The sequence below is a fragment of the Phyllobates terribilis genome, unplaced genomic scaffold, assembly GCF_046119375.1.
Source record: "Phyllobates terribilis strain yellow unplaced genomic scaffold, ASM4611937v1 Scaffold_4__5_contigs__length_816908805, whole genome shotgun sequence".
NCBI lineage: Eukaryota > Metazoa > Chordata > Amphibia > Anura > Dendrobatidae > Phyllobates > Phyllobates terribilis.
The window spans coordinates 124,944,371-124,968,420 of NW_027362764.1; the positions used below are offsets into that span (position 1 = coordinate 124,944,371).

A 24,050-nucleotide genomic window follows, 5' to 3' on the forward strand; every position below is an offset into this window, starting at 1 on the left:
ATCAGTGCTTGGGGTGTGATTGGAGATGTAGTTCTGTAGGGATAATCTTGTGCTAATAAAACACTGATTGTATGTAAACAGCACAGAGCCTAACAATTGATACATCGCTGAAGTCAGTGTCTCAGCCCCTACCTCATTCTGTCCTCAGATTACATAGAAAAACATGCTGATGGATTCCTTTTAATATGGTTACTTGCACCATATATCAATATATCATTAGATTTTAGCTTTAGAGCTCGTGCAAGGAAGTAGAGGCCCGTTCAGTTACACAGTTGACTAGAAAAACAGTGCCACCTTTTCTTGGAACTCATACAGATTGCATCATCAGAGAGGAAGAGAACTAGAACTCTAGTGCCACCTATAGGAAGTAGCAATCCTAAAAGTCAATATCGACCCTTTAACGAGCCTTGTCACATGACTTAGGATAAAAGCCAGAACCAGAAACTCAATTTGCAGACACTGTTTCGGGGTACTGCCCCTCGTCAGTGCAAAGTTTGAGATCTGGTTTGGCTGGGTGAGAAGCATCAGACTGGTATCCAAGGGATGACGTTTCTCCTTGATTAGAGTGACATGTTAAGCATGTCAAGGTGAGGAGCCTTTCAAGCCACCTATAGGAAGTAGCAATCCTATAAGTCAGTATCGACCCTTTAACGAGCCTTGTTACATGACTTTTAGGATTGCTACTTCCTATAGGTGGCGCTAGAGTTCTAGTCCTCTTTTCTGAAGAGATAATTTGCATATTTCCCATTCCAACTTCAAAGTCTCCTCATCTTGACATGTTTAACATGTCACTCGCCGCAAGGAGAAACGTTACCCCTTGGATTCTTGGTACTCTGTCACGTGTAATATAGAGTTGTCAATTTTTCTTTTTTTTTCTCTTTAGATGACTCTCAGAAAAAACAATATGAGGAATGGCTTCAGGAGACTCAGCAACTCCTTCAAATCCAGCAAAAATTCTTGGAGGAACAAATTGGCGCGCACAGAAAATCTAAGAAAGCTTTGTCAGCCAAGCAACGGACAGCCAAGAAGGCGGGGCGTGAATTCCCTGAGGAGGATGCCGAACAGCTGAAACATGTGACAGAGCAACAAAGCATGGTGCAGAAACAGCTGGAACAGGTAAATGTCACTTCTTGAAGACATAGAGTACTGGAAAGGAGCACCGGCCGCCTGGTGTAGCTGCGTCGCCCAACATCCTCCCAAGTGATTCCATTGGTACTTATAAGATGGGTATATCACTATATCTGTATTTTGATATCAATTATCAGGCATAAGTAACAGCATAAGCTTACATGAAGCCTTGTCTGCAGTGTTTTGTTTGTTTTATTTATATTGTGATGTATACACCGGTAAAAACTGCCAATGTAGAATTAGAGACTGACATGTCTAATAGTAGCATTGGTTAGTCATAGACTATACTAGGCTAGTAGGTCTAAATGAACACACAAATGTATGAGCTTTTATATAGACTAATGATCTTCCGATGGAAAGAATGCAATTTCAGGGAATGTCACAGCAGGTTTTTGCTATCTAATCTGAGGCAGATGTAGAGGCTGAGACCCTGATTCCAGTGATGTATCACTTACTAGGCTTCTTGTTGCTGGTTTAATAAAATCGGTGTTTTATCAGCAGGAAATTATCACTAAAGGACTAGTTGTCTTGTGCCATGTAGTCGTCCTGCTCTGTATAACCCCGCCCCCACCACTGATTGGCAGCCTTCTGCCTATACTGTGTACATAGAAAGCTGCCAATCAGTGGTGTGGGCGGGGTTATACAGAGCTCAGCATTTAGAGAACTACTAGATCTGCAGCAGAGAAAACTCTGATTTTATCCAAACTGCACCTAGTAACCCAGTAAGTGACATATCGCCGAAATCGGGGTCTCTGCAATCTGAGAGCAGCCTGATGTAGTGACATAGTAAAAAACCTGGTGACATTTGATCTTCAATGCCTATCTATGGGTAACAAATACCCATTAGGCAACCAGAACTTAGAGGCTATAATGGCATCTGTTTAACAAATAAGTCATGAAAAATTATTGCTCAGATACCATGTGGTTGCTTACGTCACCAACAGGCTCCCTTTTTTTTATTTTTTACTGGCCCTCACGGGATCAGCATAGTATAAGGTTATTCCATGCCTTTTTTTCTGACACATTGCGAGACAGATGCCAAAATTTTGCACACTTTTTTTTATCCTCCATTTGACAAAGGCTGCCCATGGACGCTTTTAGGTGCCCCATGGACACATTTGACATGTATGTCACCTAAAAATGCCGTGTTGACACATTTAGCATGTACGTCGGCAACTTTTCCGGCACACACCATACACATAAGTGAATATGGGACCAGACCTGTACTCACCTGTGTAACGTGCACAGAATTTGCTTTTAAGCGAGCGGTGACTTATTTTAATGTGACTCTTGATATGCTTTGACAATATCCTTTATTTACTCCCTGATAGATACGAAAACAGCAGAAAGAGCATACAGAGCTTATTGAAGAATACAGAAACAAGCAACAGCAGCAGTTTTCGGTAGCACCTTTAATGCCTGGAGTCCTGCCACCGCAAGCGATGATGACAGGGGGAGGACCGCCACCAATGAATGCACCTGGCTTTCCTGTTCCGCAAGCACTGCAGCCTCCAGGGCCTATGATATCAGGCCAACCCAATCAGCCGAGAATGCCAAACATACAAGGTTGGCAGCCCCCGCTTAGAGGTCCCGCACCCGTAAACCCACCCAAGATGCCGCGTCCTGTGAGTTCTGAAGTAACCAGTCCTGCTGCAGTTGTAAACCCCAATGCCCCACCTAGGGTTGAGTTTGATGACAACAACCCCTTCAGCGAAACTTTCCAAGAGAGGGAGAGGAAAGAACGATTGCGGGAACAACAGGAGCGCCAAAGAATTCAACTCATGCAGGAGGTGGATCGTCAGAGAGCATTGCAGCAAAGGTTAGAAATGGAGCAACATGGCGTAGTCAGTCCGGACACGAATAACAGACCTTTGTCACAAATTACTTTCTTCAGTTCTGACTTACCAAATGACTTTCTTCAACAGTCTACCCAAGAACAATCTCAAATGGTACATGGAGTGACCCATCCAAATGTAGGTACCTCTCCTCCTGCTGCACCTTTTGTGCAAAACCCTGATAAAAGATCTTTAGGACTTTCCCCATATGGACCAGACAATCAGACTGGATTTCCACATACCCCCTTAATGCCAAATGTCTCCAACTCGCCTCCTATTGCTGACAATGGAAACCCTTGTGGACAGGACAGGTCTGCAAGTTCCATAAACTTCCAGAGTCCTAGCCAGTCCCTCATACAGTTATATTCCGATATCATTCCAGAAGAAAAAGGAAAAAAGAAAAGACAGCGAAAGAAGAAAAAGGAAGAAGACTCTGATTCTTTAAAATCACCGCCATCAACTCCACGATCTGATTCTACTGCTCCACTAACGCCAAGTGTCTCAGAAGCATCAACCCCAACAGTCAATGTCGTGATTGATCTTCAAGGAGAACATGGGGCAGACTTAATACGTTCATCAACACCCAATGCAGCAAACAATAGCTCTGTAAATACTGAAGGGCCGCTTCTCCCTAAAGATGTGAATCAGATACTTCAGGAACCCAGACTAGACAAAGAGGACAGTCCTCTGCACACTAAGGACAACCTTAATATTCAGGAAATTAAACTGGAGCAGGTGGAAGGAGATCAATCTCCAGAGGAATCTGACTCTAAAGTAAAGCAGCCATCAGTCGGGCTTAAGACTGAAGATGATAAAGCCACATCGCACAATGCACTTTCCACAGAAATAGCTTCTCACACTGCCTCCGGCCCCTCAGGAAAACTGGAAACTGGAAATGAGTTACTAAAACACTTGCTCAAAAACAAGAAACAACCGGTCCTATTGCCTCAAAACTCTGAGGAACGTTTCCAGTCGATTGAAGATAGTCCCTTCAATTTGAAGTCCACAGGAAGACCGTGCAATTCTCTGGTGAGTTGGGCTGTGGGGTCACCTAGTGTAAGCATATGTCCACATGGGGTGGCCATGCTCCTTATTTTCTTGGCAGAACACCCACAGAATTTTGCTGTAGCAGGAATGCGAAAATGATTTTACCAAATGTCATCCACATGCTAAGTAACTTTGCATGAAATTTACCCATCAATGTATAGGACGAAATCTGGAGCAATATCTGTGACTGCTGTGCAGATTTAAGGCTAGATTTCTGCCTGGTCTAGTCTTCAGCTCTAGTATAAGACTTCAGTATAAATACCCTGCTTTGTGTTTTCCAGCATTTCCCAGACAACAAAGAGCTGGTCAACTTTAATGTCAACCAGAACTTGCTTCCAAGACCGGATTTTGAAACCGAGAAGAAGAAACCAAGAAACAAGCGGGTACAGAGGACGGCCGAGAAGCCAGCCCCTCGATCTAAGAAAAGGAAGAAGGAGGAAGAGCCGAAGACAGCCATATTTTCTAACTCCGAGACCTTCAGCCAAATAAAGCAGGTAACTAATCCCAGCAACGTCTGTAATTTGGGACAATGTGCATATATTCTGCTACAATGCCCGCCTGATGGAACAGCCATTTACGATGCGCTAAAAACATAAAGAATTTTATTTTTGATTACCTGAATATTACCACTAAATATTTTTTGTTCCTTTTCTTTAGCAGCTTTCCCTGCTTCCACTAATTGAGCCAATAGTTGGAATAAATTTTGCACAATTTCTCCCTTATGGAACTGGCCCGATGAGTGCCGGGAGTCGGCTGCTGGGGTCCTTCGGCTGTGCTTCTCTCGATGGCGTATCTGATTACTATTCTCAACTTATCTTTAAGGTTTGTACACTCTGTTTCCAAGTTTGAAAGGGAGTGAGGGGATTAAAAACATTAGTGGTTGGATAAATGATTTAGTAAAAAGCTCACTTCTGTAACTTCACCTCCTGGATCCGAACGCTGGAGAACTTTTAAGGCCATGTTCCCTCAGTATTTTTCATCAGTATTTGTAAGCCAAAGCCTGGAGTGGGTGAAAAATACAGAAGTGGGGACGTGTTTCTATTATACTTTTCCTCTGATTGTTCCACTCCTGATTTTGGCTTACAAATACTGATGTAAAATACTTAACTAGCTATTTGCCTCACCATTCACTTACACTGTAATTACAGGTATCAGACCAATAGATCAAGCACCTAGGCCTACCGCTTCCCTAATACCACTGTAGGGAAGCCATAATCCAAAGTGTTAAACATACCTTAGGGTCAAAAAGCTTTACAGCGATCCTGTAGATGATGTCAGGGCTGAGTTAATAATCAGTGGTCATCCACTTTCATACAATTTCCAGATATTTTGAGAATAAGATTCTGAAAAAAAAAAACTAATTCTGTTATATTTTTGCCAGTGTCCTAATCTTCAGCTGTCAGCGTTTGGCAGCGCCACCTCATTTGTCGGCACGTCGTCCGATATCAGAGCTGCATGTGAAGGCTGGCTGCTCATTTCATTTACTAAGCTAGCTCTCTTCTCTGTTTATACATCGGTCTTTAAAGAGAGGGGACTGGCTTAGCTACAGATGTAAACAGTAGGCCAGCCCCCTTCTCACATAACTCATGTGCAAACACTTGGGGAAGAAGTAAAGATGCTGAATGCTTGACTAAAGCTGACAGCTAAAGATGCAGGGCACCTTAAAAGAAAAAAAAAATAACAGTATATTGGTAAATTCTTTATAATCTTAATAAAAGTGTTTTTTCTTGCAAATTGACAACTTCCTTTTAAGTAAACTATAAAGGGTTTGACCACTGCTTTTTAATTAGGGACTTATCCTGAGGATGGGCCAATAATATCTGATCTTTGGCAGTGCGACATCCAGCATCCCTCTGATCAGCTGTTAATGTTCAGCACGGGGTGCCAGAGTTGCACCTTCACCGATCAGATAATGACAGCTTATCCCAAGGATAGACCATCAATAAAAAACTAGTGGTCAACCCTTTTTAAACCCTTCACAACTTTTAATGTACATGTATGTCAAAAGTCGTGTCCCTATGCCGAGCCCGCATCTTTCCCCACACATGATGGTTGATTTAATCAGTTACTGTTAAATCCCGCTGTTAATCTCAGACAGTAGCATTTAATACGTGACTGCAGTGAGCACGTCATTCCACGCACCCATTGGTGCACCCGTGGCACGTTTGCGGGTCGTCGATGCATTGCTATGAAAGCTGGGGGTCTGCTGATGACACCACGTGCCTGTTATGATCCTCCTGTGAAAGCCAGCCCTTGGCTGGCATTCATAGAAGATCGTGATTTTCTGTGTACACATCAGACTATCGCAGCTTAAAGTTCCCTAAGGGGACTATTTAAATACTGTAAAAAGTGAAAACATTTTTTTTGAAAATATGAAAAAAAGAAATAACACAAGTTCAAATCCCCCCCCCCCCTTTCCCTTATTAAAAATAAAGCAATTTAAAAAATACACATAATTGGTTTTGCTGCTCTCATAATAGTCCGATCTATCAAAATGTCAAGTAAATGAATCCAATCGGTAAAGGCATAACGAAAAAAAAATCAAACCGCCAAAATTGTGTTTTTTTTTTAATGCTGCAATAAGAGGCAATCAAAACATTGTATCTACCCCAAAAATGATATAAATAAAAAATGGCAGCTCACGGCATAAAAATTAAGTCCTCACACAGTCCCATATCCGGAAAAATTAGAACGTTACGAATCTCTGAAAATAATGACAAAGGCTAAAAAAAATTCTTAAAAATTTCTGATTTTTTTTTCACCACTTGAATAAAAAATAAAAATTAAAAAATATGCAATGTTTGGTATCTGCGTACTCGTACTGACCTGGAAAATCATATTGCCCGGCATGTTTTACCCTATAGTGAACATGGAATTGCAATTTCAACGCACTTGGAATTTTTATCTTGCTTTTCCAGTGCATTACATGATAAAATGATTGGTGTCATTCACAAGTACAACTCGTCCCGCAAAAAAATAAGCCCTGATTCTGCTATATTGACGGAAAAATAAAAAAGTTATGGGTCTTTGAAGAAGGGGAGCAAAAAAACGGAAAATCGCCCGTGGGTGAAGGGGTTACGTAAATTGTAACCGTAATTAAGTAAACTATAACTGCAACATTTTCATGGAGAGATTTAGTTTTTGGAACCTGGTGTCCTATTTTAGATTCCTATTTGTTTAATGAATTCGTAATAACTTGTGCATTAAAATTAACATTGAATAATAGAAAGTATCAACTCCCCCACAAAGAGGTCTTATCTGCTTTACTACTTGTAATATAACATATGGTGATGTATATTATCTGTTTTACAGCAAAATAATCTCAGCAATCCTCCCACTCCTCCGGCTTCTCTGCCTCCCACCCCACCTCCGGTGGCCTGCCAGAAGATGGTGAATGGTTTTGCCACCACTGAAGAGCTGGCAGGAAAGGCTGCAATTCTTGGGGGCCATGGTATAAATCAGTTTTAGCTTCTTTTTCTGAACTAAGGGCCCGATTCATTTGCGCTTTTTTTCCACCTGTTTTTCATTTGCACATTACTCTTAAAATCTGTGCCTTTTTTCAAGTCTTTTGTGTGTTCTGCTGGTTTTGTGTTTTTTCTCTTTATGCTAGTCATTGTGGACGGAATTTGAGACTTTTAGGTGATTTCAGTTGATTTATCAAATGCATTTTTTTAAATGTTTGTGCAAATTATGTTCACTTTGGAAGAATTTGACACACAGGCATCAGCCAATACCACAAGACGAAAAGGGAACTTAAAAAAAGACTGCAAATGATGAATCAGGCCCAAAGTGTTTAATGCAATTACAAAGAAAATTTCCTGTATATTTGTGCTCATATCTATTTTGTATTTTAGTTACCAAAGCTCTGGGACCCAAACAATTTCAGCTGCCTTTCAGGTCCCAGGATGATTTGTTGGCTAGAGCCATGACTCAGGGACCTAAATCAGTGGATGTCCCTGCTTCTTTGCCAACTCCACCGCACAACAATCAGGAGGAGTTGAGGTGGGTGAAGTTAAACTTTCTTTCAGCATTTGTTTCGTGAGGTGGCACAATGCATTGTCCGTGCTAACAATTTGTATATTCTGTTTTCCAGGGTACAGGATCACTGTGATGCCAGGGATAGTCCTGACAGTTTTGTGCCCTCCTCATCTCCAGAAAGTGTGGTTGGGATGGAAATAAGCAGATACCCAGACTTGTCACTAGTGAAAGAGGAACCTCCAGATCCCGCACCTTCTCCCATCATTCCAATGCTACCGAGCAGCACAGGAAAAGGTATTTAGAGAGCAATCAAATAAGTTATGGCCGATTTATCATTGGGATCCTCTGGTCCATATTTCCTATTACTATGTGATTCATCTTCTTTTAGTCTTTCCACGATCTGATGCCAGAGATTGTGGATTGAAGAGAGAGCCAGGAGCAGGTACCCTGCTTTATGGATCACAGTTTGCACAAGCACCAAATGGACCCAAATCTGGATTTATCTCTGTGTCCATCACCCTGCACCCTACAGCTGCTGAGGTAATATATGTGTGATCTGTCTGTAGGTCCATAGTTAAGTATACAGATCTATTTTTTACCTTCTGTGTATGTTCTAGGTCATCCAGCACTCAAAGAACATTTTTGCCTGTATGTTTTATTCTCACTCCTAAGCTAAATTCAGATGCTGAACGTTGTTGACCAGTTGTCCGCTATGTGTGCTCATCTGCCTAGTGGAGGGGTGCAGCGACTGCCTACTATTTACATGCACAGGTCTTAAGTATGACTGTCATTGTGTGCGCTCAATAGTAAGTCTATGGGTCTGTCTACCTCTCTGTGAGAGCATGTACACTGCTCAAAAAAATAAAGGCAACACTTAAACAACAGAATATAACTCCAAGTAAATCAAACTTCTGTGAAATGAAACTGTCCACTTAGGAAGCAATACTGATTGACAATCAATTTCACATGCTGTTGTGCAAATGGAATAGACAATAGATGGAAATTATTGGCAATTATCAAGACACCCTCAATAAAGGAGTGGTTCTGCAGGTGAGGACCACAGACCACATCTCAGTACCAATGCTTTCTGGCTGATGTTTTGGTCACTTTTGAATGTTGGTTGTGCTTTCACACTCGTGGTAGCATGAGACAGACTCTACAACCCACAGAAGTTGCTCAGGTTAGCTGTCTGTCAACGTAGTGTCCAGAGGCTGGAGGCGCTACCAGGAGACAGGCCAGTACACCAGGAGATGTGGAGGGGGCTGTAGGAGGGCAACAACCCAGCAGCAGGACCACTACCTCCACCTTTGTGCAAGGAGGAACAGGAGGAGCACTGCCAGAGCCCTGCAAAATGACCTCCAGCAGGCCACAAATGTGCATGTGTCTGCACAAACGGTTAGAAACCGACTCCATGAGAGTGGTATGAGGGCCCAACGTCAACAGATGGGGGTTGTGCTCACAGCCCAACACCACGCAGGACTCTTTTCATTTGCCACAGAACACCAGGATTGGCAAAGTCGCCACTGGCGCCCTGTGCTCTTCACAGATGAAAGCAGGTTCACACTGAGCACTTGTGACAGACGCGACAGAGTCTGGAGACACCGTGGAGAGCGATCTGCTGCCTGCAACATCCTTCAGCATGACCGGTTTGGCAGTGGGTCAGTAATGGTGTGGGGTGCCATTTCCATGTGCTCGCCAGAGGTAGCCTGACTGCCATTAGGTACCGAGATGAGATCCTCAGACCCCTTGTGAGACCATATGCTGGTGCGGTTGGCCCTGGGTTCCTCCTAATGCAAGACAATGCCAGACCTCATGTGGCTGGAGTGTGTCAGCAGTTCCTGCAAGATGAAGGCATTGAAGCTATGGACTGGCCCGCCCATTCCCCAGACCTGAATCCGATTGAGCACATCTGGGACATCATGTCTCTCTCCATCCACCAACATCACTTTGCACCACAGACTGTCCAGGAGTTGGCGGATGCTTTAGTCCTGGTCTGGGAGGAGATCTCACAGGAGACCATCCGCAACCTCATCAGGAGCATGCCCAGGCGTTGTAGGGAGGTCATACAGGCATGTGGAGGCCACACACAATATTGAGCCTCATTTTGACTTGTTTTAAGGACATTACATCAAAGTTGGATCAGCCTGTAGTGTGTGTTTTTCCACTTTAATTTTGGGGGTGACTCCAAATCCAGGCCTCCATTGGTTAATAAATTTGATTTCCATTGATGATTTTTGTGTGATTTTGTTGTCAGTACATTCAACTTTGTACAGAACAAAGTATTCAATGAGAATATTTCATTCATTCAGATCTAGGATGTGTTATTTGAGTGTTCCCTTTATTTTTTTGAGCAGTGTATGTGCAGACCCATAGACTTGCTGTTAAGCCCATACACTGCCCAGGAATCATAGATTTCAGAGTGGTGTTTTAACCAACTGGTGGGGGCTCGGGACCTAGACTCTACTGATCAGCATCACTGTGCAGCATCTGTAATGTATAACAAGCTTTATAAAATTATGGTTACACTTCAACCGACTCCACACAGCAATGTATCGGTTACATTGATTTTGCTAGTAACCATTGTTGGCTCTAAATTGGCTGCATTTTTTCTGTGCAAGATTTGGAAGAAGCTTTAATTTAAAACTTTTACTGTTTTAACCCCTTCACGACTTCCGCCGTACATGTTCAGCGTGACGATCTCGCGGGCTCACTCCCAAGCTCCGGCGAGCTCGAAAGCGGATGTCAGCGCTGTATCATAGCGGAGACCCTGCAGCAACGCCCACAATCAGTGCTATTGCAGGGACAGCGACATCGATCTGCATAGCCGAGGGAGGGAGCTCCCTCTCTGCACCGATCGACACAATGTGGTTGCGGGGTCACCCAGGTACGGTGACCTGTAGGCTCCTGCTCAGAGCAGCCGCAGACACCTCGTCCCTGTCTGCAATGCACAGATCTAATGCCCTGCAATGAAGAATCATTGCAGAGTATTAGATCAGAGCTGAGGACAGGGAAAGTTGATGTCCCATACTGGGACCAGGTAAAGCTTTAATTTTTTTTTATTTTTTATTTTAACATTTTTAAAAAAAAAAAAAAAGAAAAAAAAAATGACAAGTCGATTGTAAATACAAATGTAAATACAACTAGCTCCATCAGTGGAAAAATATAAAAATTATAGCTTGCAGAATAAAGCGATGCAAAAACTATTTTTTCTATAAAATAGCTATCATTGTGTAAAAGTGCCAAAACATAAAATAAAACTATATAAATGTGGTACCGATGTAATCAAGCTTACCTGAAAAATAAAGCTGCCTTATCAATTTTACCACACATGGAACAACATAAAAAAAACAATTCCTGAATTGCGGTTTACTCTGTCGCCTCATTGGGGGACACAGGACCATGGGTGTTATGCTGCTGTCCACTAGGAGGCGACACTATGCATAATCTGAAAAAGATTAACCGTGGCTCCTCCTCTGCAGTATACACCCCTGGACGGCGTCAGCCTTCTCCAGTTTTTGCTTAGTGTCGCATAATAGGCACACCTAAAACTTTTACTCCGTTTTCTCCGATGGGATTACAGATGAAGAAAAGCGGGTCTCCTGCGAGACTCCCGGCATGGCTCCTTCCTCTGCCCCCTATTACGGGGTGCACAGTTGAAGTTGTGATGGCTATTCCCCATGTCGCTCCTTCCCCAGCCACTCGGGTGCTGGTTTGAAGTCGAGACCCCCCCTCCTTCCCCAATTCCTTTTGGTTTCTGGGTTGAGGTCGAGGCGAGGATAAAGCCCCCTGATGGTGACAGCAGCACCCTCCCTAATCCCCCTCTGTGGGCAATAGGTTGAGACGCCTCAGGTAGGGCCTGTACAGGCAGCACTCTGCTGCTCCCAGTAGCTAGCACACTGCAGCTGAATCCAGGGACCCCAGCCCTGCTGCGGGCTCCTGTCGGGGCTGGGGGGAGTGCAGGCAGGCATGGCACAACACAGGCACAGGCCTCCCTGCGCCCTGTCTCTGCAGCAGCACCCGCTTTATGGTGCCTCAGGGGGACTCCTCACAGGGCTCTCCCTTCCGCTTATACCCCCACCACTATCCTGCCTTCAAAGCCGGGGCGGTCCGGTTCAGATCCGGCCCCCTCCCGGACTTCCGCGCCGGCCTGAAGCCCCTTTGGGCATCAGGCTTCTAATTTAGACCGCGGCTCTGGCCTAGCCCCCCCGGATGACAAATATGACACTCTACAATGTCATAGAAGGGGCGGATCCAGATTGAAAGGGCGCGATTTCACAGCAAACTGCCGCCCTTTTTCAGGTCTCCGTCCCCCTTCTTCCTCAAACATTTACTCCGGCGGCCATTATCTGCTGCAGGAAAAAGATTAACCCTGCAGCTACCGGTCGGCAGATACAGACCAGGCCTGCCAGTCTCCGGGGAGGCACAGGACTGTGGATCTTCGGCGCTGGACCTAGAGGCACACTGGTGGGGTAAGATCACAGCTGGAGTTCTTCCTCGGCTGTGAATCAATTATTTCTCATAAGCTCTTCTGCACTCTGCATAGCCACCCCTGTGCACTATGCAGGACTCAAGGTCCAAGAGAACCAGGCAGGACTGCTATTATGCACTCTGTACAGCCTGCAGTAATACTCTCCCCAGTGGCAGCACATACCTGCACTACCAGGACTGCATCCAGACTACTGTGCCGGAGCCCCAAGAAGCCCCTACCAATGCTTCAGGTCTAATGCCACGCAGGAATGGGTCACTCAGTTGTCGCAATCTATGGCGCAGTCTATAGATTACCTAACCTCCACATTGCTTCAAGCTCTGCAGCGTCATGCCTCTGCTATGAATGCTAACCAGCAAAGGGAGAGCTCGACTCAGGGACATGACGACCCGGGCTCATCCACGTCTAGGTCAGGATGCTAGCGGACCCACAGGTCACGCTCATCTGCTTCATCCCCTTCTAGGGAGAGACACCGTAATTACAGGTCATTCAGACCGTCCCCTACCAGGGACAGACTATGCAGATCTCCGCAGCGATCCCCGACCAGAGAAGGCCTCTGCCCCACCAGCAGGAGACGCCTTAGCGATACACAGGATTCGGAAGACATCTGTGATTCCGACTCTGACAAGGAAACTGAAGGGTCCCTGATCCCAATCCCCCCTAGCAATACAGCGCTAGTTGAGGACGTAATCTCGCCCATCCATCGGGTGCTGGACATTTCTGATCCGCCCCCGGAGGCACCAGAACATTTCCTTTAAAGGAGCTCTGAAGCCGCCTAAGATCTCTTTGACCACCCAGAGTTTAAATCGATCCTTAAATCGCAAATATCTGGAGGCGCGGTACCCCTTCCCACAGGAGGTCACCAAGGAATGGACAGATCCACCCAAAGGGGATCCCCCAGTCTCTAGGCTAGCACCACAGTCACTCCTTTCACTGCCAGGTAGCTCAACCCTCAGGGATGCAGCAGACCGGCAGGTGGAACGCAAGGCTCGTTCAATCTTCGAGGCCGCAGGGGCCTCCCTGGCTCCCGCGTTCGCTTCAGTTTGGGCTGCCAAGGCCATCCTGGCTTAGCCCCAAAAATTTACAAGCTGGCCTCCAAGCATCTGCTCCTGAGCTGTCAGACCAAGCGGTTCAAATAGCAGTTGTAGCAGCTCTGCATTCAGCAAGGGGTGCAGCGAGGATAGCATCAAACGCCATCACGATTCGGCGTATCCTCTGGCTGCGGGAATGGAAACAGACGCAGCCTCAAGGAAGTCCCTCAGGCACCTCCCGTACCTCAGTGGTCGATTTTTTGGCGATCAGTTGGACATAATAATATCCAACGCCTCCGGCGGTAGGAGTACTCTCTCCCCCCAACTGGAACCCAAACGCACTTACAGGAAGCGTAACCAAACTCGATTCCGATCCTTTTCGGAACTCTTCGGACTGGTCCGTCTCGCGTCCAGCACAAAATAGCAACCGCTCCCCACGCAGGGACAACTCGCGGTTGACGCAAAAGTCGGACAAGACCTGGCAGTCAAAAGCAGGCCAGTCAAAGTCCAAAGGAGGAAAATCTCAGATTTCCTCCTCATCATGACTCACGGACTCCGGAAGACACCCCATTCGTAGGCGGCCGACTTTTGCTCTTTCATCAAGTCTGGCTGCCTATTACAGAAGACAGGTGGGTCAGGGAACTAGTGTCTTCGGGATACAAGGTAGAGTTCACTTCCAACCCACCAAACAGACTCTTTGTTTCTGTTCCCCCAAAGCCGCCAGCCAAGGCTCGTGCCTTCTGCCAAGTGGTCTCCTCTTTTCTTCAAGCAGGAGTCATAGTACCGGACCCCGCGGCTGAGCGCTTCCGAGGGTTCTACTCCAATCTATTCGTAGTCCCCAAGAAAGGAGGCGGCTTACGGCCTATACTGGACCTAAAACAGCTCAACAAATATGTACGGGTACCTCACTTCCGCATGGAGTCCCTTCGGTCCATCATTGTGTACATGGAGATGGGAGAATTTCTTGCCTCCATAGACATACAAGACGCATACCTGCATATACCAATTGCACTCGCCCATCTGAGATTTCTCAGGTTCACAATCGACCAGGACCACTACCTGTTAGTGTCTCTCCCGTTCAGACTCGCTGCGGCTCCCAGAGGGTTTACCAAGGTCATGGCAGCCACCATGGACGTCCTGCACTTCAGAGGCATAGTAGTTGTTCCATACCTGGATGATCTCCTTATCAAGGCTCCTACTTTCAAGGACTACGAACTCAGCGTTTCAATCACAATCGACACTCTGAGTCGCCTGGGCTGGTTAGTCAACCTACAAAGGTCATCACCAACCCCGAGTCAGTCTGACCTTCCTGGGAATGCTATTCAACACCTTCAGGGGTCTATTGCTCCTTCCCAAGGACAAGGCACTGCCTCTCCATCTAGGAGTTCGCACCCTCCTCAGCAAACCCCCTCAATCTCTCCGGTTTGCCATGAGCGTCCTCGACAGGATGATGGCGGCAATAGAAGCGGTCCCATTTGCCCAGCTTCACCTCAGGCCTCTCCAACTACCCATCCTCAAGTCATGGGACAGGAACCCCTTTTTCTCTCGACAGGGAGTTCCAGCTGACGTTGTCAACCAGGAAGTCCCTGCACTGGTGGCTCAAGCCAGCCTCACTAACAAAGGGGAAATCCTTTCTCACGGGTCAATGGAAGGTTCTGACCACCAACGCGAGCCTGACTGGTTGGGGTGCGGTGTACTTACACCACAGAGCACAGGGCAAGTGGTCCCCAGCGGAAGCGACCATGCCCATCAACATCTTGGAAATTCGTGCCATCCTCCTGGCTTTGAGAGCCTTCCATCACTTACTGGCAGCCTCTCACATCAGAGTACAGTCGGACAATGCCACGGCTGTGGCATATGTGAATCACCATGGGGGTACCCGCAGTGCCCAGACGATGCGAGAAGTGACACACATTCTCCACTGGGCGGAAGACACAGGTTTGGTTCTCTCTGCGGTCCACATTCCGGGTGTGGACAACTGGGAAACAGACTTACTCAGTCGGCAAGCAATGGATTCGGGAGAGCGGTCTCTCCATCCCGAAGTTTTTCGCCAGATCTGCCATCGCTGGGGGACACCAGACGTTGACCTAATGCCATCCCATTCCAATACCAAGGTCTCCAACTTCTTTGCTGGAACACACGACCCGCGGGCGCTAGGAGCGGACGCCCTGGTTTAGGACTGGACCCAGTTCCAGCTCCTGTACATTTTTTTCCACCTCTCCCCCTGATATCCAGAGTGGTGAGGAAGATTAAGCAAGAGGGAGTTCCAACCATCCTAATTGCACCGGACTGGCCCAGATGTACATGGTATGCCGACATCGTACAGCTCACAGCAGACGTCCTCTGGAGTCTCCCCGACCGCCCTGTTCTTCGGTCACAAGGCCTGTTCTACCACCAGAACTCAGGGGCCCTCAATTTGACGGCGTGGCCATTGAGACTTGGGTTCTAACCCAGTCAGGGTTCTCGCCGCACGTCATTGCAACCATGATCCGGGCACGGAAGCCAACCTCTGCTAAGATTTCTTACCTTACCTGGAAAGCCTTCTTTACCTGGTGCGAATCTCGTGGCCAGACCCCATTCCCTTATTCCCTCCCCAGGGTATTTGGGTTTCTCCAATCGGGTCTGGAGGCCAGACTGTCCCTGGCCTCCCTTAAGAGCCAGGTATCAGCTCTCTGTGCTTTTTCTGAAGTGCATTGCTAACAAGCCGCAAGTAAGGACATTTCTTCAGAGGGTTTCCCGATTGGTTCCCCCCCTACAGACGACCACTAGAAACGTGGGACCTCAACCTGGTGCTGACAACATTGCAGGAAACACCTTTAAACCCCTTAGTGAAGTCCCACTCCACCTTCTGTCCCAGAAAGTGGTATTCCTAGTGGCAATCACCTCACTACGCAGGGTGTCTGAACTGACAGCACTCTCCTGCAGGCGGCCCTTCCTGTTTTTTTTCCCGGGACAAGGTAGTTCTCTGTAGGTCCCATCCTTCCTTCTGAAGGTTGTGTCCAACTTCCATCTCAATCAGGAAATTTCACTGCCATCCCTCTGTCCGGTCCTGGTTCATAGAGTGCAGAAGGCTCTGCATACGCTTGACCTTGTCAGGGCATTCCGTATCTGTGTCTAGGACTGATCCCTTCCGGAAGTCTGTTTCTCTTTTCCTTCTACTGGAAGGTGGCCACAAGGATCTGCCAGCTTCCAAAGCTACCCTTGCCAGGTGGATCAAATCCACCATACAAGAGGCCTACCTCCTCAAAAATTCCCTCTTCCAGCACGAATTACGGCACACTTTACACGTGCGGTAGGGGCCCCCTGGGCCATTCGGCACAACAAGTGTGTAAGGCAGCCACCTGGACTAGCCTACACACGTTTACCAAACACTACAGAGTTCATACCCAGTCCTCAGCAGACGCGAGCCTGGGTAGATGGGTTCTGCAGGTTACTGTGCCCCAAATGTAGGGGCCTGTCTACACAATATTCGTCCATTGCTTCCCACCCAGGGACTGCTTTGGGACGTCCCATGGTCCTGTGTCCCCCAATGAGGCGACAGAGTAAAGGAGATTTTTGTGTACTCACCGTAAAATCTTTCTCTTAGCCTCTAATTGGGGAACACAGCTCTCACCCTGTTGCCCGTTCCGGGCCGTTATGTTGAGTTCTCATATTGTCTTTGTTTGAGCTCGTACATAGTTGCCTTCTTATAGGCATAATTATGTTATCCATGTTACGTTCCTCCTACTGCTTTTGCACAAAACTGGAGAAGTCTGACGCCGTCCAGGGGTGTATACTGCAGGGGAGGAGCCACGGTTAATCTTTTTCAGATTATGCATAGTGTCGCCTCCTAGTGGACAGCAGCATAACACCCATGGTCTTGTGTCCCCCAATTAGAGTACACAAAAATCTCCTTTTTTGTTCATTCTGCCTCACAAAAATTGGAATAGAATGTGATCAAAAAACTGTGACTGAAAATGGTTCCAATAAAAACATTAACTCATCCCACTAAAAACAAGCCCTCATAGAATCATAGAATGTAGAGTTGGAGGGACCTCCTGGGTCATCTGGTCCAACCCCCTGCTCAAAGCAGTATTCACTAGATCATCTCAGACAGATGTCTGTCCAGCCTCTGTTTGAAGACGTCCATTGAAGGGGAACTCACCACCTCTCGTGGCAGCCTGTTCCACTCATTAATCACCCTAACTGTCAAAAAGTTTTTTCTAATATCTAATCTGTGTCTCCTCCCATTTAGTTTCATCCCATTGCTTCTAGTCTTTCCTTGTGCAAATGAGAATAAAGATGATCCTTCTACAATGTGACAGCCCTTGACATATTTGTAGACAGCTATTAAGTCTCCTCTCAGTCTTCTTTTTTGCAAGCTAAACATTCCCAAATCCTGCAACCGTTCCTCATAGGACATGGTTTGCAGACCAGTCACCATTCTGGTCGCTCTTCTCTGAACTTGCTCCAGTTTGTCTATGTCTTTTTTAAAATGTGGTGCCCAAAACTGTACACAGTATTCCAGATGAGGTCTGACCAAAGAGGAGTAAAGACCGATAATGACTTCACGTGATCTAGACTGTATGCTTCTGTTAATACATCCCAGAATTGTATTTGCCTTTTTTGCTGCTGCATCACACTGTTGACTCATGTTCAGTCTATGATCTATTAGTATACCTAAGTCTTTTTCACATGTACTGTTGCTTAGCTCTATTCCTCCCATTCTGTATATGCTTTTTTCATTTTTATTGCCCAGATGTGGTACTTTCCATTTTTCCCTGTTAAAAACCATTCTGTTGGTTGCTGCCCACTGCTCCAGTTTATTTAGGTCTTTTTGAATCCTCTCTCTCTTCTCTAGTATTAGCTATCCCTCTAGTATTAGCCGTCCTCGCATGACTCCGTCGGCAGAAATATGGAAAAATTATAGCTCTCAAAATATGGCACTGCAAAAACTGTTTTGGAAAAAAAAAGCATCTTTTATTGTGACACAGCAGCGAAACATAAAAACCCGATATAAATCTGATGTCGCTGTAATTGCACCGACCCGAAGAATAAAGTCGTTTAACTTATACCGCACGAGGAATGGCATAAAAAATGAATAAAATCAATTCACCTGCTGATTTATTTATTCAGTCTCCCAAAGATCGCAGTGAGGCTCGGCTCACATTTATCCTGCTATCTATATTGAGCGCTTACACCGGGGTTTCCGTGTAAATCTCTGAAATATGTGATTCAGACGGAACCCACGGCGGAAGATTCCCTATAATGAGGCAGATGGAGACACTGTGGACACAGTCTGACCTGTGACCCAGCAGTGTCCATCTTTTATTTTAAGCTTATATAAAAGTGCCATTGTTCACAGTTTTGTGCACTTATGAAAAAGACAACGCTGAACTGAGGCCAGACTCATTCCAGAGTGTTGTTTCTAAAATGGGGTCTCTTATGGGGGATTCTGCTGTTCTGGCACCTCAGGGGCTCTGCCGGTGTGACATGGCACCCTCAAACCATTCTAGCAATATGTCGCTCCTCTCCTTCTTAACTGCACTGTGCTTCAAAAGTAGTTTTCAACCACTTATGAGATATTGAGGTACTCAAGAGAAAATAGACCACAAAATGTTACACAATTTCTCCTATTAGCCCTTTTGAAAATTGTAAACTTGGGGCCAAAGTAACATTTTAGTAATTCTGTGAATTGCCTGAGGGTTAAAAATGCTCAATACACTGCTAGATGAATTCCTCAAGAGGTGTGGTTTCCAAAATGGGGCCACTTGTACTCGAAAGAAATTGCATAACAAATTGTATGGTCCATTTTCTCCTGTTACCTTTGTGAAAATGAAAAATTTGCAGCTGAAGCAACATTTTTGCGGGAAAATTTTTTTTTTTTTTAATTTTCACAGCTTAACGGTATAAAATTCTGTGAAGCACCTGTGGGTTCAAAGTGCTCACCACACCCCTAGATAAATTTCTTGAGGGGTCTAGTTTCCAAAATGGTGTCACTTGTGGGGGGTTTCCACTGTTTAGACACATCAGGGGCTCTGCAAACGTGACATGGCGTCTATCTATTCCAGCCAATTTTGCATTCCAAAAGTCAATTGGCACTTCTTCCCTTCCGAGCCATGCCGTGCGCCCAAATGGTAGTTTTCCACCACATATGGGGTATCCGTGTACTCAGGAGAAATTGCACAACACATTTTGGGGTCCATTTTCTCCTTTTGCCCTTGCAAAAATGCAAAATTTGGGGCTAAATAAACATTTTTGTGGGAAAAATTAAAAAATTCATTTTTTCCTTCCACTTTACATTAATTCTTGTGAAGCACCTGTAGGGTTAATAAACTTCTTGAATGTGGTTTTGACCACTTTGAGGGGTTCAGTTTTTAAAATGGTATCACTTTGAGGTATTTTCTGTTACATAGGCCCCTCAAAGTCACTTCAAACTTGCTGGTCAACTTTTAAACCTTCTAACAAAAAAAAAATTGTTTAGAAAATGATGCTGATATAAAGTAGACATGTGGGAAATGTTATTTAATCCTTATTTTGTACATCACGACTAACTAATTTAAGGATATAAAAATTTAAAGTTTAAAAACTACAGAATTTTCTCCAAAATTCTGATATTTTCACAAACTGAGGTTCTTTGAAGCATCCCAGAGTTATTATCACATAAAGTGACACTGGTCAGAATTGTAAAATTTGGTATGACCATGAAGTTGAAAACAGGCTTGGCGTGAAGGGGTTAATGTCTCTGTGTTTCATTTCTAGAACATCAGTGGAGTAGTGGCTGCGTTTGCTGATTTGCTGCAAGTTCACATTCCCACCAGTTATGAAGTGAGCAGTGCTCCAGACTCCGCTTCCATTTTCTTAATGAATGGGCACAGGATGAACTCAAACATGGAGTACCGGCAGCAGCTACTACGTCAGCGCCCCAGACCAGGGTTTATACCCCCTACCAGACTCATAGGATCATACAGCATGAAACCGCACGGCATGCCATTCATGCCTAATAGTACTGGTGAGTCTCTGACACCCTTCCATATATGACACTGTTCACATCTTGCTTGAGATATACATTGGGAGTATTCCCTCATGTATTCCTCCAGCATATACCACTGTTGGCTTTCTCATCCATAGGAAAAACAAATGCAGGCATCCATTGCATAGGGACCCACATTTTCTTGCGCTTGTCATCAGATTAATGGTGCTTATCAACTCCTATATGTCAGACATGTCCACACAATGAGATCAGAGCCTACATTGCTAAATTAGGAAATAATTTAGAGTTGCATATATATATTACTAAACTGGTTAAAAAAAATAAAAAAAAGTTCGTCAGGATCCATGAAGAAAACATGAAGGTTATCTCATTGGAGATCCTACTTCAGTTTTCATGACACTAAACAACTGTTTCATAGGAATATTTGATACTGTTGGTTCAGATGACGAATATGGCCTCCTTGTGGTTATGTAAATAAGCCCTGACTTTTTAGGTACATATTTTTTAATTAGGTCCTATGTCTGGGTCAAGTTAATGAGCCTCCTTCTATGTGGACACTTTCCTTTTCCTGTTCTACGTGCATTTTTGATATTATGGCTGATAGGGGAAGAATGGCTTCTAGGTGCTGACAACCAGGGACAGGGCTGTGAGAACAGCGGAGCGCACCTCCACTATGCTATTGGCTTAACTCTCATAGAAAAAAATGAAAGTTACAGAAACGGCTTTAAAAAGTGAGCTGTGCGGTTGGCGTTACTCCTGAGCTTTGTAACTTCTTTCTGTAACTCATTTGTCTGAGAGTTACGCAAACAATGTAACGTGGCTGCACTAAGATGGTTTCGTAGCACATAGAAGTTATTCCGTCTCCACCATGAAAGGCAGAGTTTGGGAATAACCCTTTAAAGGGAATCTGTCAACAGGATTTCACACTCCAAGTATTGCTGGATTGGTCTATGCACAGATAAATAGCTTGGTCAGTCTTTCCTCTGTTACTGAGAAATCAGTATTTATATTAATATACAAATGAGGCTAAAGAATTTCCTGCATGTAGCAGGGAATAGAGCTGGAGTGACAGAAGCTTCAGATCTACCATACTCTTCAGCCTCCTTTACATATCAATTCAAACTCTGATTTCTCAGTAATGGAGGAACGGACTGTACATGTAAAGCTATTGCTGGACTTGTCTTCAAAATAATTACATCCCAGTGTAGTTAGTTTGGGGTGTGAAATTCTCCTGACAGATTCCCTTTAATACTGTGCATTATGGGTACTGTGTACACAGGTAACTGATGTCTATTTATGTTATGCAGTGAATCCATAGCAGTATAGTGTGATCTCTATTGGTGGCATAAGTCTTTTTGGTTTCTCCCTCCCTAGGTATGCCAGCGTACAGACCTCACCCTCCAACTATGGGCAATCCTCCGTCTCTTAGGCAATCATGGTGCTGCCATTGCAAGGTTGTGGTGTTTGGAAATGGGGTGCGAAAAGCAATGAAAGATTTAAACTTTCCCAAACAGGTATCTAATATTCTTCCTATACTAATACATGTAACTGTTCAGAGAGTGGCAGAAAGTTACAGGCGATGGGCAAATGACTGAGCCATCCCTACAATTAGCTGTAAAAACATGATAATACAAAAGCATTTTTGAAGACATGCGTCTTTCCTTAAAACACTGTCCGTTATCTTTTGGAGGTTTTGGCAGTAAGATGACTTGTCTAGAAACTGACTAAACCTTTTTCTCATTGACAGGAGTTCCTTACCAGCCCTGGACGCATGGATGGTGAACTTGTCTTCTGCAGCAACAACTGCTTCATGCTGCATTCTGCCGCACAGGCAAAGAGTAACGGGATGAAGGTAATGTCTGTAGCTTACTTAATATTGGATCAATCTTTAAAGAGTATAAAATAAGAAAACCTTGTCTGCTTTCTTCTAGATAGAGCTGCATTCTTGTCTGTAGATGGTTTACAGTAGTCAGTGAGGTTGATCACCAATCATACACGTCATGCACAACAGTGGTGGTGCTCCAGGGAGAAGGCTGACATGGTTTTCTAATCACATACAACCCATTCCTAAAGAGATCCTGACTGTAGATTCATGCTGCCCGAAGCTGACAGTCTAAATCTGACATGGGCTTCATTATTGCAGCCGTGTATGTTCTCTGAAACGTTGCAGCATCAATCATACTTTGAAAAGTCGGCCAGAGACTGTGTCTGGGATAACTAGTCCAAGGCAGGTTCTATCAGCTCCTACCTGTCACGCTCCCTTAGACTGACAGCTATATGGGTATAAGGAGAGAGCTGTCAGTTATCGGGAGCGGGGAGAAAGCTGCTGGGCATCAGAGACACAGACCCCGGCCAGCTCTTCAAAGTATGTTTTATCTGAAACGCTCCCAGTATTTCAGAGCAAAATGATACACATAATAATGAGTGTGTGATTCAGGCTGTCTGTGGTTATGGCAGCATGAATCTATTGTCAGAATTTCATTAGACATAGATTGTGTGTGATTTAAAAAACATGTCTGCCTCCTCCCAGGAGCAGCGCCATCAACCTCATTCATTGCTGTAAGCCTGCAGACAAGGCAGCTGATTTTACTGATCCTACATATGTTGATGCACAGTAGATTAAGGCCATTGGTGATAAAGTAGCCTTCCTAGCTTAACCAATAAACTTTTTATTTATTTACTTAAAAAAATGGTTTTGTCTCCAATATTTTAGCCCCTTCATTATATTCTTTCATCACTGGAGATGTAATAGTGCTTAACATATTGCTGGGCGAACTGTAGCTTTTTTTTTTTTTTCCTCGATCATATTCTTTGCCAACCACTACACCCAAGCCTCTACCCTGTGTCAGTCGTTGCACTTGTTACCCATCCGCTACAGAGTTCAATAAAAACTCCTCACTCTCACCCACAAAGTGCTCCATGCTTCAGCACCACTCTACAGCTCCTCCCTCGTCTGTCTACTACCCTCTCCGTGCCCTCCGCTCTGCTAATGACCCAAGATTAACATCCTAAATAATCCGAACCTCCCCCTCCCGTCTCCAAGACTTCTCACATGCTGCGCCTGTTTTTCCCATACAAAATTTCCTTCCAAATCAGGACCCTTTTATCATCTGTTCACCCCTCCCCCCCCCCCCCCCCCCACATGTACAGCCCTCTGTGTCTGTATTTGTACACAAACTGGTTGGCGACTGGTTCATTCAGCATTATGTGAATACCCTATTTATTACATTGATGGTTGACCATGCAATACAAGCAATTGTTACCATCAGCCTTTCGTGTCTCCCCTATTTCTACATAGATTGTAAGCTTGTGAGCAGGAACCTCACTCCTCCTGGTATCGGTCGATTTATGTAATTGTTATTCTATAATGTCTTTTATTGTCTGTACAATTCCCCTCTAAAATGTAAAGTGCTGCGGAATATGTTGGCGCTATAGAAATAAAAATTATCATTATTATTTTAGTGTACACGCAACCTTTATGATTGCCTCCCCAAGAACATTAACTGAAAAATATCAACCGCTGCCGTTACAGGATAGTACTGGCTGCATAGTGGGAACTGCGCCCGGTCCGC

At 45.0% G+C, this 24,050-nt stretch overlaps 1 protein-coding gene across 8 annotated transcripts in view; it reads left to right on the plus strand.

Moving 5' to 3' along the window:
* The window catches only part of KMT2C (lysine methyltransferase 2C), a 205,969-nt gene that overhangs the window by 168,789 nt on the left and 13,130 nt on the right, over positions 1-24,050 (plus strand). For 7 of the 8 annotated variants that reach the window (XM_073677706.1, XM_073677708.1, XM_073677712.1 and 4 more), the window contains 11 exons: positions 884-1,116; positions 2,460-3,992; positions 4,292-4,504; positions 4,668-4,832; positions 7,323-7,461; positions 7,865-8,012; positions 8,104-8,282; positions 8,377-8,528; positions 20,247-20,496; positions 21,853-21,992; positions 22,226-22,330. In XM_073677706.1, the coding sequence (XP_073533807.1) occupies positions 884-1,116; positions 2,460-3,992; positions 4,292-4,504; positions 4,668-4,832; positions 7,323-7,461; positions 7,865-8,012; positions 8,104-8,282; positions 8,377-8,528; positions 20,247-20,496; positions 21,853-21,992; positions 22,226-22,330 (3,257 nt within the window). The remainder of the gene's footprint in view (positions 1-883; positions 1,117-2,459; positions 3,993-4,291; positions 4,505-4,667; positions 4,833-7,322; positions 7,462-7,864; positions 8,013-8,103; positions 8,283-8,376; positions 8,529-20,246; positions 20,497-21,852; positions 21,993-22,225; positions 22,331-24,050) is intronic. The other variant, XM_073677707.1, reaches the window with a different exon arrangement.